Genomic DNA, 14,439 nt, shown 5'->3' on the forward strand with positions numbered 1-14,439 from the left:
ATTAAACATGGATATTTTACCCAGAGAATCGTAAAAACAGTGAATAATGAATTAGGAAATGTGTGGAGCACATAACGAAAGCGAGTTTATTCGATTTATGACTAAACAGGTAAAAATTTCGTAATTCTATGTTGGTCTATTGGAATGACTATAAGTACGAATTTTCTTATAAATTAATTTCCTTGCATTTAATTTTGATATTCCTCGAACTTAATTTTCACACTTCATAAAGTACATATGGCGGAATCTGGTATTAAAAGTGTGAGAAAAAATTAAAATTTGCCGTTCAGAAAAATTTATGAGTAAATAAGTCAGTCGAATTATTAAAACTGGTTTGCATCGGGTCAGGTAACACTACAATTGCTTAAACTCCACGATTGGTTAATTCGCTCTGCCTCTCTTTCTTTCTCTTTCTCTCTCACTCAAATTTGCATGCTCTCTTTGGTAGGCTTACAAGTAGTTGTTTACGATTTGTTCAACTTTTGTTGGCGACTCAACAGTTTGAAATGCGAAAGCTTTTTCGAAGTCATATAAATCAAGTTGCTCATACGCCATAGTGCGCGCCTTTACGCAAGCATGAATAAACACTAAGCTCACACAATATGGGCATGAAGACATGAGACGTACACGATTCTAACATATATACCTCGATTACGCATGATTACCGTTGCATGTAGAATTACGATTGTCAAATGAAATCCTAAGCATGATGCTTCTATATACAAGGTGGTCCATATTTTGGTTTTCTTGTCAAAAATTAAATAAATAAACAAATATAAATTTTGTTTAGTACATATTGATTTATTCCAAAGAGCTAACATTTCCATTCCGGCTGGCTTCGCAGTAGCGCATCCTCTTAACCCATTTTTCCAAGATTTTTGCGATTGTTTCTAGTTTTCTATTTCACAAATCACATGCCTGAATTGTTAGTGAGTTGTTCGCATTTAATCGGTTAATCACGGCACGAAATCGCTGACTAATTCTTATGATATTAATGAGAGAAGCTGAACAACGTAAATTAACCAACTGCGTTTCCAGGCTATCAAGAGCAACAGTCGCCAGAAAGTCACATATGTAGCTAACACAGAAAATATTGACAAAATTTCGAAAAATGAAAAAAATTTTAGTACTTTCTTCAAATAAATAAAAGCCCTTGTGGAAAAAACTTTATTTCTATAATCCCACCAAAAAAAACTTGGACTATATTTTTTCGCGCTGCCTTGAAGTAAGTTGACCTCAATGAAACTGCCATGAAATAAAAATGTTTTCGATAAACTTTGCTGCGGTGTATTTATAAAAGAAATTATACGGTCTAATTCAAACAAATCTCGTTATCGCTCGACAAAGGGGTGAAATTATTGAAAATGTGGTCCAAATTTGGGATGCCATGGTAAGCTGTAGTGCGTCCAGACAAACCAACTATTGAAATTAAGTTATATTATACAGCAAATATGATGGCTTAATACTTTTTATAACCAAACAATATTAATGCGCTTGTGCTTGTTCATTTTCAAAATAAAAGCAGCCGCTGTACCACCATTTAAAAGGAAAAAAATCTGGGAAGAATGGAAATAGTTACTAATTATATCGCGTCATGATAAACGACTTTTTGATGCCGAAAATTTAAGCCCATGATCTCCATAACATTTAGTTCCAACCAGACGGCGGACTTTTATTAGTCTAAATATATATATTTGCCAATGCCTGCCAAGTGGCGACCGCTATTTCTTATATTTCTTTTTTTAATTTAGATCTTTAACCGAGATTCAAACCCATGTTTTTTCTCTGAATTGCGAATGGTAGTCATTCTAAATGGAGTCATTCTAAATTGATGTTTACGGATGTCCGAACTACGGGGCAGTTCCAACCAATATTTGAAAGGGATTATCTTTAACCTTAGAACACACACCCGGGTACAAATGTATCCACTTCAACTTTGAAGTGTTGTAACTTTTGAACCGCTATACCTCTATACCGCTAACTTCGGATCTAGGAAGATTATTTAGTTTTAAATTCAAATTCAAAATTTGAACCAGATCGGACCATTGGTTCAGGAGCTACAGCCTTCCAAACACATTATATACGTAAACACACACCCGGGATACGTTTGTACCACAATAGTAAAAATCCTCATAATAATCAAAAAAAAAAACATTTTTTATGTTATTTTTTTATTTGAAAAATTAAAAATATTCATTTCACACAATATATTATTGACTTTTATTATAAAAATTATAAAAATGCATCTTATATCTAAGGAAAATCATGGCAAGTAGAGCAATTTGTTTATGTGACCGAATGTTCAAGACACATTGGCTTCTTACATTTGGCGCACAGCTTTCTGGTTTTTCTACGGCGTTTTTCCTCTTGTGCGTAACATAAATAGCAAGATCCGGACACAGGTTTTGGCGTGCGCGCTGCGGCAGATGTTGATGCTGCTGTTGACACCATTGATTCCAGCGGTCGGTTGAAATATGCTTCAATAGCAATTTAAGTCGAAAAATTTCGCGTCACTTGACGATTTATGGCTCTGGCTTCAATAATGGGCATACACAATGCTTCAGCCCAGCTGCGCAGGATCTGCTTACGCTTGTTGTTTGTTCTCCAAGGCAACATAGGGTTATTGAAATCGTAGACAATGTAGGCTGCAAGAGCTGTAATGTCCAACATGTTGAAGAACATCGCTAGTGGCCATCGTTTTTTTTTGTCTTTGTGTTGGATATTCCGCAAACATTTGGTCCATTCGATCAACACCACCTTTGGTACGATTATAATATTCAATTATTTCAGGTTTCCCACTGTCAGCTATTTCAGCATCATTATGCATGGTCGATAGCAAAATTACTGCTTTATTTTTTTTGGGAACATAAGAGCACATTGTCACATTATTTTTGAAGCCAAATTTCGTTGAACCAATTCTCCTGTTTTTGTTCTGCTTCATTTCTTGAGGAATATATGATTTGTTTTTGTGCAAAGTTCCAACGATCGTGAGTTTCCAGGTGAGAAGCAGTTCTGCAACTGGCAAGGTCGTAAAAAAATTGTCCATTGTAATGTTTCGGCCACTTCCTTGGTATTTGGCAGACAAATCCTTCACCACTCGTTCGCCTTGGTTCGTTTCCCTACCAGTTTCTGCTTGGCCAGTATATATTTGTCCATGCAGTGGATATGCATTTGTGGCATCGCAAATCCACCAAACCTTGACACCATATTTAGCAGGTTTTGACGGTATGCACTGCGTAAACCGTGTGCGTCCACGGTAAGGAAATAATTGTTCATCAATCGTCAAGCATGAGCTGGGCTTGTAATGTGCAGCAAGATTGATCGTTCGTCATCGTCCACAACTCACTGATCGGTGCTGCTTTATCAGTTAGTAAACGTGTTGCACGAGTGTTTTTATCGTCAAATCTTAGGAACCGCAATATCGAACAGAAACGGTTGACTCCCATTATGGCGCGATTTAAAGGATAGTTTTTGACGTTCCATAAATCTCGAACATGTTCTCCATTGCTATGGTTCGCACCAGTCATAATAAGTAAGCCAAAAAATGCATACAGCTCTGTTATTGACACAGACGTCCATGACTTAGGAGTTGTGTTTGGATGCGCATTGTTGTAAGCATTATAAGTTTCTTTTGCTAACTTATTTGTGTGGCGCATAATTATATCAGCCATTTCAACGTTCATGAAACATTTGAATGTTTGCTCTATTGACAACATTTCAGTGCATCTAGCTGGTCCAGAACGTTCTCTTATAATATTTTGTCTGAGTACCTGACGACTTACATTTGGTTCTTTCATCCACTCAGTACCATCACGTGCAACAAATTTTTCGCCACTAGCAGGTAATTCATTATTTTCTTCTACTTCTTCTTCTTCATCGTCTTCTTCATCATCCTCATAGTCCGCATAATCAGGTAATACTTCTGCGGCACTTTGCGAAACTTCAGCATCGTCATCAGCAATTTCAATGTCATTGAATTGAATTTCTTCTTCATCTTCTGAGTCAAAGTCATAGGGAGCGTCATCGTCACAAATTTCATCAAATAAAGATTGTATATATGATTCTCGCTGTTCCTCAGTTAGCCTGCATAATAAAAAAAGTTAGTATATGTTTACATTGTTGCTTATTTTACATTTTTTACCTTCTATATGCTGCACTTGATAAATATTCGTTTCTTCTTGAAGTCATTTCGTATCCAGTTATTCCAGTTTCAGTTATATTTATTTTCACTTATATTTTCACTTCTTACACTTTTGAGCACCAAAACAATAATGAAAATATCAACAGGCAGCATTTATAACAACACCTCGTGTGAAAACAACCCTTGCAGCTGCATATAAAATACAAAAACCAGTTATACCAGTGTATTTGCTACCTAAGTACCCATACCTTGCGCGACCATTTTGCACATATCTTTTGAACCAGGTAGAATATTTCAATGAAATAAAAACCAAAATCTGTACTCGTTGTTACTCTACAATAATATTATTATAAATTATATTATTTTGTTTTGCATTTATCAGGACAACAACAAAAACAAAAATCCACTGTTGCATGTCCTGACTTTATTTGCCCATATCGCTGGAACCAGTAGGAATATTCGAATGAAACAAAAAATAAAATACTTGTTATATATTAAAATATACATTTCAAAAAAAAAATCATAGAAATCGGTTGAATAAGCATTAAAAAAACCGCAAAATAAGGTCCCGGGTACAAACGTATCCCAGGTGTGTGTTTACGTGGTATTTTCTGGGTGTGTTAAAACATAATGGTGGGTTAAAACATAAATTAATCAATTTTTATATGTGACTACTCTGCAGTGAGTGACTCAAATCAACAATTAGGCATTCATGAATCGACTGTGTCACGGATGTTACCTGTAGCTCTGCTCATGATGAACATTCTAATGATGCAATTATTCACATAGAATTGTAAAACTCCTGTATTTGGAATAAAAATGGTGAAGCCTGAAAATGTCTGGCACGTCATTTTAAAGACCCATACTATAAACAATAAACGTTCGTATTTGCTTTGCCTTAACGGCATACTAGCGCATAGCGGCTATTTGCTAGCAACCAAATAAAATTCAAATGTGCCTTAAAAAATATTAAGTCAAACTTTTCACTCATTTGTTTAGTTGGGCGCGCGTTAATTAAAGTGCATTATTTCTGAATTTTAATACCTCTCATTTACACAACTTTCATACTCTGCTGAGTGAGAGTAAAAAGCTAATCGTGCTTTATTATGATGAAAATGTTTCACTGAAATGTTGGTATGCCCCTATTGCACCCTATCAAATGCAGGTTTCCAAAAAACTGCTTTGCTGCCACACGCGTCAGCAAAACTGGCTACTTTTAAGTCAGCATAATGAATGTCAGCGGCAAAAAAGTTTTCTACTCATACTACAAAAATTACAGTACAATTTTGCAAGGATAATAGACGTAACAAAGATGGCGAGCAAATATGGCAAACAAATGAAAGGAAAGGATACAAACGCATACCACAGCAATACATATGAGGGCACTAGGGGACCCAAAAAGTTTTATTGAACTTTGATTGATGAAAAAGCAAAAAAGTTCCTGTCAAACTCAGCAAATTTTTTCGAGGTCGTTTATACATTCTACTCTAATTTTTGCTACAAACTCATTGTGTGTAAGTGAGAAAAGGTTTGAGTGATCGTTAGCCAGCGAAGTAGGTACATCGAGTTTTGTGCATAAACTTGTAACTAAGCACTAATTGCCTATAATTTATATTTGCTTATATCAGCATTAATCTTATTTGAGTATTTGCTTTTGCTTTCTTTTCAGCACACTATGTACCTACTACAAACAAAATGAAACGACAAAATATAAATCCTTTTAAATCTAATGCGCCACTGTCAAGGAAACAAAACTTTACTCATTAATTGTGTAATTCGTAGTTGGTCAAAACTACTTTGTTAGTCAGTTAGCAACACCTGCACATATCAGATGGAAAAATGAAAAAAAATACCCAGCATCTGAGTGGCCACAAAAAAGTATTTTACACTCATATAAACAAATAATAGGAAACTAGAGAGAGTAGTGAATGAATTGAGAATGTTTGCAAAAATGGAAAGTCTAGAGAAAATTTCACACTGCACAACATCAACTGAAATGCCAATGGCCACAGCAACAGGGATCGGCACATTGCTCACTGCACGTACGCCAACACCCACACACACCATGTCAGTGTCAACAAGTCCACATACACCGCCATCGGTGACACCAAAAATGCCACCATTCCCATCATCATCAACAACAACAATGACGACGCCATTACAACCGCTAGTGCAGACTTTTACCACACCGTTGCATCGCAAGAAAGGACGTTTGCAGCGCTCCGAGCGTTTACAAACTGTAGACAATAGTTCAACTAATTGCAGCAGCGCTAGCGCTAGTAATGCAACAACAACACCTACTTCATACTCAGCCTGGGAGGCTTTGGTTAAGGAGAGTTTCGGACAAATAGCGTGGCCCATCAAAATTACTTCATGGGAATTGGTCGATGACCGTGTGAAAATCGTGCCAAACAGGTAAGTGTTGTCAAGCAAACGAGGACGGCTATAAGCTATAGCTAAACATGGGTGATATCACATACACACGTATAAACCAATAGAATACGTAGAATTCTGACGAAATAGTGTTATCTACTTCTATAGCTCCCTGATTACTCAATAGCCAGCGATAAATGAATGCACTACCCGCCCCTTCAATTTATTCTGCAATTTTTATTTGTGCGCCCTTCCAGCCTTCATGCGCTTGTTGAAACGCCGCATGTTGATGAACTCAACGGAAGTCTGCAAATTTGCGATAAGCTGCAATCTATTAAATTGTGACATTTACAATCACAAACGGACGAACCTATATACTATAACTATACTTACTTCCATACACAATGAGAAATCGCAACAGTGCTGCAAGTCATATGTGGATTTTATGTAACTACATACTCGTACAAATATGTCAGCAGCATTCACTTAATCAATGTATGTCCGATTTGCCGCAGGCTATAATGAGTATAGATAGATAGATGTTTGTGCATCAAAGCGTTTCGTTGTCAATATGCGGGTAAGCGCATGCTTATATTGTATATTATTGAATAAGAGATGCTGTAGGCTTTAATAACAAGTAAGTGGGAGCTTAGGAGCGCTCAATGTAATGAATGAAGTGTTGACGGCTGTCGCTCATACGACACGTGGTACCAATATTGTTTAACAACTTGTGAATACTAAATAGATCACACGAGTGATACGAGTATATGAGTAAGTATGTAGCTTCATATCCCTGCAGTCAAGCGCACTAGTGCTGAACTGTCTGTGCAGTTATTTCGATAACTACATTTTTTCTATGCTAGCAACTGGTATTTTTTCCATGGCGATATTCTAAGAAATGGCAATTGCTATAATTGAAGCAGCTTCAAACTTTCTGCTTACTGCACAAAAACCATCAGCCATTGTCGTTGTTTCAGTTGTTTCAACAGTGTGAAACCAAAGGCGAGAGGTGTTAGACAATTAGAATTTCACACTTTTTAAACAGAACTTAAAAAAAAATTCAGTTGTATAGTTTTATAGCACATTAAATTTTGGTGTAATAAACTGCAAACTTCAAGTGACTCAAAAATTGCATTGATTTTTGAATTTTTTGTTTTGTTACTAGCAGCATTGAATGATCGAAATTTTTTTATATGAAAGAAAACCTCAAAACCAAAACAAAATTTTAATTTTTAGTTCACTTAATATAATTTTGTTGAACGAAAACTGCTTTCTCGAAATTTTGGTGAAATTTGCTGAATGTTTTATTTAGTTTACAAAAATTTGCACTTGCATTTATATGATTCATATAGCAGGAGAATGGACGACGGCGTACTTTGAGTATGCAGAAGTAAATTATGAAAAAGTAGAAATTCAACCTGATACAGCAAACAGAATGCCAATGCGAACTTCACGAGATAGCTTAAGATCCTTTTTTGATTGGATGCCGACAACGGTTTTCCGAGGGCGAAACTTCGATGAATGTCGTTGAAGGCCTGAGTATATTGCAGTACAGCGTCATTACATCAATGAACAAGTTCATTACAGACTCAAGAAGTTCTAATCCAATTTATAGTGAGAAAACCCAGTTTCGGACTAGTTCTTCATCTTCTTTATCTTTTATTATAGGCTTTGCCTGTTTCTCTTTACACATATACTTTACACATTGGTACCTGAATGTGTTTTAATATTTAGAGAAATTACACATAAACTGTTGTACATTCCTGTACAATATAATGCATAAATCTCACATCATGTTTGTGTTTGATTTTCTGTTGTGAAGGATATCCAACTTTCTGCCCATCGGTTTGGTCGCCTTCCTGGTCGATTTCATGTTTTCTACACGAGATTCTGCTCCATAAGTCAGTATCTGCCTTACAATTGTTTTGTAGATTTGTGTTTTATTTTCCATGTCCACATACCTGTATTCCCAAACGATTTCTCGCAGATACCCTGATGTCCGATCACCGCTTGCGCATCTCTCTCGCTCTTCTGTTATTATTTTTCGTTTGCTAGATTCATCTACACCCAAGTATTTAAATCGCATTACTTGTTCTAGCAAAGGGCGGTTAGTCCCCAACTTGCATATTTTAAGTTGTTTTACCTCTGAGATAATTTTATTTAAATTAATTAAATTAAAAAGATTGTGGGCTTAACGAGTCGCCTTGCCGTATCCCTGTAGTGCAATTTATACTCTTAGTATATTTACCATTTACCATTATTTTTGTTGAGCACGTGGTATTTAGATCGCTAATGACTTGTAGAATTTGTCGATGAGCCTTTATTTAATTTTCACTATTTCTAGTTGATCCTCAAGTTTGACTTCATCAAAAGTTTTTTTTTTTAAATCAACGGAACATATAAAAGCAGGATTATCGAACTCGATTGACTTTCCCATAATTTGTTGTAAAATAAATTGTGGATCTGTTTTGACAAAAGCCATGCTGCTCTTGTTCTTGTAAGTATGGACGGAATTGCGACAACAAAATCTTACTGTAAAGCTTGTGAACTGAGCTTAGCAGGGTTATACCGCGATAATTCTATGGATCATCCTTCTTGCCTCTTTCAAAAATTGGTATCGTAGCGCTTGATTTCCACTCTTGCTGCATATTTTTAATTTCTCAATGAAATGTTGAAAAAGTGAATAAAAATTGATGAATTAATAACTAAAAAATATTTATATCTCTGTATTACGAATTAAGATATTAAAAACAACTGTTTCTTATATTTAAATGGTGGATGTCAATAGCCTAAGTCATTTTATTTTATTAATCTACTTGCTAATTATCTGCTTACTACCTACTTACTTACTATACTACCGAGCTTGAACCTCACAGATTAAAATAAAACTACTAAAGTTAAACATTGCATAACTACTTAATGTGTATGCTTACATAGGCTTTTTGAACCACCTATTTTTTTGAGAATGGTAACACAAATGTGTTCATAATTTACTTAAGGGTTTGACATTTATGAAATGGGACGCTATACGCTTGAACAGGGAAATATTGAAAACCTAATATATTTCCAAAGTGGTGAGTCTTCTACTCAAACTGTGAGAAAAATATTTACCGAAAAATCATCCTTTCTGATGAAGCTCATTTTCACATCGGTGGCTACGTCAATAAGCAAAATTGTCGGATTTGGGGCTCAGAAAATCCACACGTTACTGTAGTGAAACAAATGTATCCACAACTAGTCACTGTTTGGTGCGGTTTTTGGTCTGGCGGCATCATCGGGCCATTTTTTTCGAAAATGAGCGAGGAGCCGCGGTTACAGTAAATGACGAGCGTTACCGTGACATGCTGAACGAGTTGTTTCCAAAAATTGAAGAGGCTTTTAGCTACCGTTTTTGAAAACCCAATAATCAGCCGAAATTCCGATATCAATTGGCCGCCTCGGAGCTGTGATTTAAGCCCGTTGGACTATTTTTTGTGGGGAGCTGTTAAGGGCAAATGCTATGCGCACCATCCAGAAACGATTGATGCTTTAAAACACGAAATCGAAGTAGCCATTCATGAAATTGAAGCCCAAATAATCGAAAATGTGCTTAAAAATTGGGTTGATCGAATGGTCTACTGTAAAGCCAATCGTGGCAGTCATTTGAACGATATTATTTTTCATTCATAAATGACAATGTTCAATCTTCAAAATAAAAAAAAAAGTTTGAAAAAATATTGATTAGTTTTTTTTATAGCCGAAAAGAAAATTTTGCATGGCCCACCCTATAGTTTATTATAATTTCAGCGTTGAAATATTAAACAAAGTAACGTTTTGAAATGTTCTCGGATTGAATCGACTTCTATTTGTGCCAAAATAAAATTAAATATCTACTTAACCTATTAATGAAATCGGATCATAGAAGTTCTATGATATTTTATGAAATATATTGACTTCTCCCTTATGTGGAATGTTATATAAATGTATACTCGTACTGCATGTGATTCGCGCGAAATTTTCGGTTTTTTTTTTTCATCGTGAGAAATGGCTTTGACACTTTCGTTTTATATGAGCGTAACCTCATAACCTCATTGAAGCACAGTGCAAACAACATATAGTATATACATGTAGCAGTATTTAATTTTTAAAATTTACTCATTTTATGAATTTAATAAAAAAATTAAAATTGAAAATTTGTTATTCAAATACGTATATATCTTTTTATCTAACTTCTCTATTATTTCGTTATATCGTGTCCTTTTCAATTACTCTCACAAACAATCCTTCAGGTAAAGTTAAGTTATATTCTTAGGATCCACTACACATATTATTGACTTTATCTTCATTTATATACATCTTATTCTCAGTTCATATATACTTGAAGCTTGAATTGCTTTATTCAATAGAAAAATATGTCTTTTGAATATATTTTGCAACTAGTACCGTTCTAGTGCACTCCGGAACTAGTGTGACTTCCTTCATCAATGACCCTCTTTTAAACTAGAATGTTTGTCAAGTACTTTGAGCTTTTCACTGTAGTGTAATCTAATATGTGCTGATACGTGTTTATGTTTACATATGCGGGTCATATCTGGGCTTTGCTAAATTACATTTACGCCATATACTTGTAGCAAAAAGATTATAGGTTGAATGCTGCGGGGCTACTGCTTCGGTGTTGCTCAAAGATGAATGCAAAGTTATTGGATTTACATCGGCAAAAGCTGATTTTGGTCACTTTATGTGAACAATGTAAACTTTATGACAACTCAACTAATTTGCGGACCAATCTCAATTCAAAGCGGGTGCCTCTACTCATGCCTAACTGGGTGTAGCATAGCGATAGAGGATAAGTACAGTGTTGAACGAATTTATACACTCAAGGGCAATGTAAAATTGTAATAAAGCTGAATAATAATTATTATAATAATAATAGTAAAATAGTTCACAAAATAGTTTATGTACACAATTTTTTTTTTCACATGGCTCCAAATATATACCAATTTTACTAATCCTCTTGTCTGAGATTTCAAAGGTAAAATTCTCGATTTAACTGCCATTTCCATCACAATGCTATGTAAAATCAAAATGAAATTATTGCATATATCATACGAAATTGAATAACAATGAAATTTCCATGCGTTCTAAAAACACTTACAAGAAATTTTATAAAGTTCACAAATAACAAGCACGATTCGTTCATGTGACATAAGTAATACAAACATGTACATTTTGTGAAAAAAGTACCGGGGATTGCTCAATAAAACGCAAGATAATTGTTCAATCATTAAAATTTATTTTATCGCCTTCAAAATAGGCTCCATTCGAAGCAATACACATATGCCAACGATTAGTCCAGTCATCAAAGCAACTTTTAAAAACGTTTGAAGTAATCTTCTTCAGCTCCTTCAGAGAATTCTCCTTAATGGGTTCTAACGACTCAATTTAAGTTTTGTGAAAAGGAAAAAGTCACAGGGAGCCAAATCTGGTGAATACGGTGGTTGCTGGATGATATTTGTCGAGTTGTTGGCCAAAAAAGTGTTCGCAATAGGAGCCTTGTGAGACGGCGCGCTATCATGGTGCAACACCCATGAGTTTTCTTTCCACAAATTGGGCCGTTTCCTACGCACATTCCCTCTCAAATGTCGCATAACTTCCAAATAATATTTTTTATTTACTGTAAAACTATTTGGAACGAATTCCGCTCGAACTATGCACAACACCATGATAATCGAAGAAAACGAGTAGTAAGATTTTCACTTTTGACCGACTTTTAAGGGGTTTTTTGCTTTCGGCTCATGTGGATAGCGCCGTTCAGCCGCCTGTTGACTGGTTTGCATGTCAAACTCATATACCCACGTCCCATTACCTGTTATGATGCGCTCGATAAACTTTGGGTCCGAAATCTCTTACTCAAGCATGCCTTCAGCCAACTTGTTTCGATACATTTTTTGAAAGAATTGATACGTGAGACATGCTAATGTTATGAGCTACTTCCCTCAAACTTAAATGATGGTTTTCCAGCACCATTTCCTTAACTTTGTCGACGCTTTCATCCGTTGAAAACGATGATGAGAGACCAGACCGGGCAAGATCTTCCACGACTTCTCGGCCCTCTGCAAAAGCCTTATACCACTCGTAGACCCATGTTTTTGATAAAACACACTCGTCATAGGCTTTCTGTAACATTTTCAATGATTCGGTAAACGAAATCTCGTTCAAATCACAAAATTTAAGACACATTTTTTGTTCGATATTTTTTCCATAGTGAAAATCGCAAACTAATTGACAGCTCAAACTCTGTGACACTGTAGGGGGCAGTTGTACCAACATACCAGCAAAGAAAATTTAGACATATGTGTAACTCGCGCTTTTTAAATAAACAATTCCCGATATTTTTTTTGAGAGAATGTAGGTATGTCCGCCGTAAGCGAGCGTTGTTCATTTAGAACCATTAAGCAGACAAAAGGATTGAGTGATCGAAAATTGAGTTAATCGCTTTCATATTTGCAATAGCAATATTCAAATCAGAATCAAAACATTTTAATGCACTAGTTTGTTATTCGAAAGGAATCATATCACGCTAAATGAAGCCCCTACTTTTTTATGTGTAAATCAAACTAAGACTTGCAAAAACATGAAAAAACCTTTTTTTCTAATCGTTAATATTTTTCACAATTAAAAGCATATTTACAAATACAGTGTAATCTCTCCTCACGGACACCTCTATTAGACGGCCGCTTGCTTTGGTTCCTACAACAAGTCTTAGCAATCGGTACAAATTATCCTCTCTTGAGCAGTCACTTCCCTTGGGTGAAAAAAAGTTAATGGATTGTGAGAGTCCGCCCAATTTGGCTTAAGACCCCTTTAAATTTGAATAAGCGGCATCTTTTTTTAATTCTATCTTCATGGCGGCCGCTGTAGCCGAATGGGTTGGTGCGTGACTACCATTCGGAATTCGGTTTCGAACGGTACGTTAGTTGGAATCTCCGTGAAATACGAAAATGAAGAAAAAGCTTTTTCTTATAGCGGTCGCCCATCGGCCGGCGTTGACAAACGTCCGAGTGTATTTCTGCCATGAAAAAAACAACTTCTCATAAAAAAAATATCTCTTAATATAACCTCTTTCAAAATTCTGAGGCCTCAAAATTGATTTTACAGCTATGCTCTAATGGACTCTTTGCATGCATTCTAATGTGCATACACGTCTTCCAAAACCTTCAGAATTCTATAAAAAAACGTATGTATTATAAACACCTGAATACGTAATTTTTTTGGTCGTTCACATTTTTATGTGCACCAATGTATTTTAGAACATTTTTGTAAATAAATTTCTCAAGTGGATCATAGAGATAGCACTTAGAACAAAAATGTTTAAAATATCCGCACTCATTCCTCTGATTACAAAAAACTTTGGCGACTACAACAGAAAATGTAACTAGCCATAACAAATTGTAGTACAGCTATTAACAATAGGCGCAAATTACCCCTACCAGCTTGACAAAAGCTTTTTCAACTGCACAGCGCCTATCCAAACCCAGAGGAGATTTCGTATTCATAGTGAAAATTAAGAAAAAATATTTACAATGCATATAATCAATCATAAATATTCCCACTTGCTTTAATACGTATGTATATATGTAAATATATTACACTCACACATATAAATATATAATACCGATATAAAAAAATACATGCTACACTTGGCGGCAACAATGCCGGTAGCTATCAATAACAGCTGCAACATTTTCCACAACACTAATGAGTTTTTTGCGGCATTGGAAAAGCCATGTAGCTTGTTTAACGATGCGTAACATTTTTCAATTAGAAAAATAAATGCAAGGAAAAATAAAAAAGAGAAAATTAAATCAGTAGCCTAAAGCAGATATCAAAGCAAACTTCCATTTGCATATACATTCTCTCAAACAACTATTACGAATTGAACATTT

The 14,439-nt window shown here is 35.4% G+C and overlaps 1 protein-coding gene across 3 annotated transcripts in view; it reads left to right on the forward strand.

Annotated features, from left to right (window-relative positions):
• The window catches only part of LOC129238613 (GTPase-activating Rap/Ran-GAP domain-like protein 3), a 265,804-nt gene that overhangs the window by 40,861 nt on the left and 210,504 nt on the right, over window positions 1-14,439 (forward strand). For 2 of the 3 annotated variants that reach the window (XM_054873691.1, XM_054873689.1), the window contains exon 2: window positions 5,811-6,556. In XM_054873691.1, coding sequence (XP_054729666.1) covers window positions 6,081-6,556 — 476 coding nt within the window. In that variant the 5' untranslated portion in view covers window positions 5,811-6,080. Of the gene's footprint in view, window positions 1-1,245; window positions 1,391-5,810; window positions 6,557-14,439 lie in introns of those variants that run through there. The other variant, XM_054873688.1, reaches the window with a different exon arrangement.

Source organism: Anastrepha obliqua, chromosome 2, assembly GCF_027943255.1.
Source record: "Anastrepha obliqua isolate idAnaObli1 chromosome 2, idAnaObli1_1.0, whole genome shotgun sequence".
NCBI classification, from domain to species: domain Eukaryota; kingdom Metazoa; phylum Arthropoda; class Insecta; order Diptera; family Tephritidae; genus Anastrepha; species Anastrepha obliqua.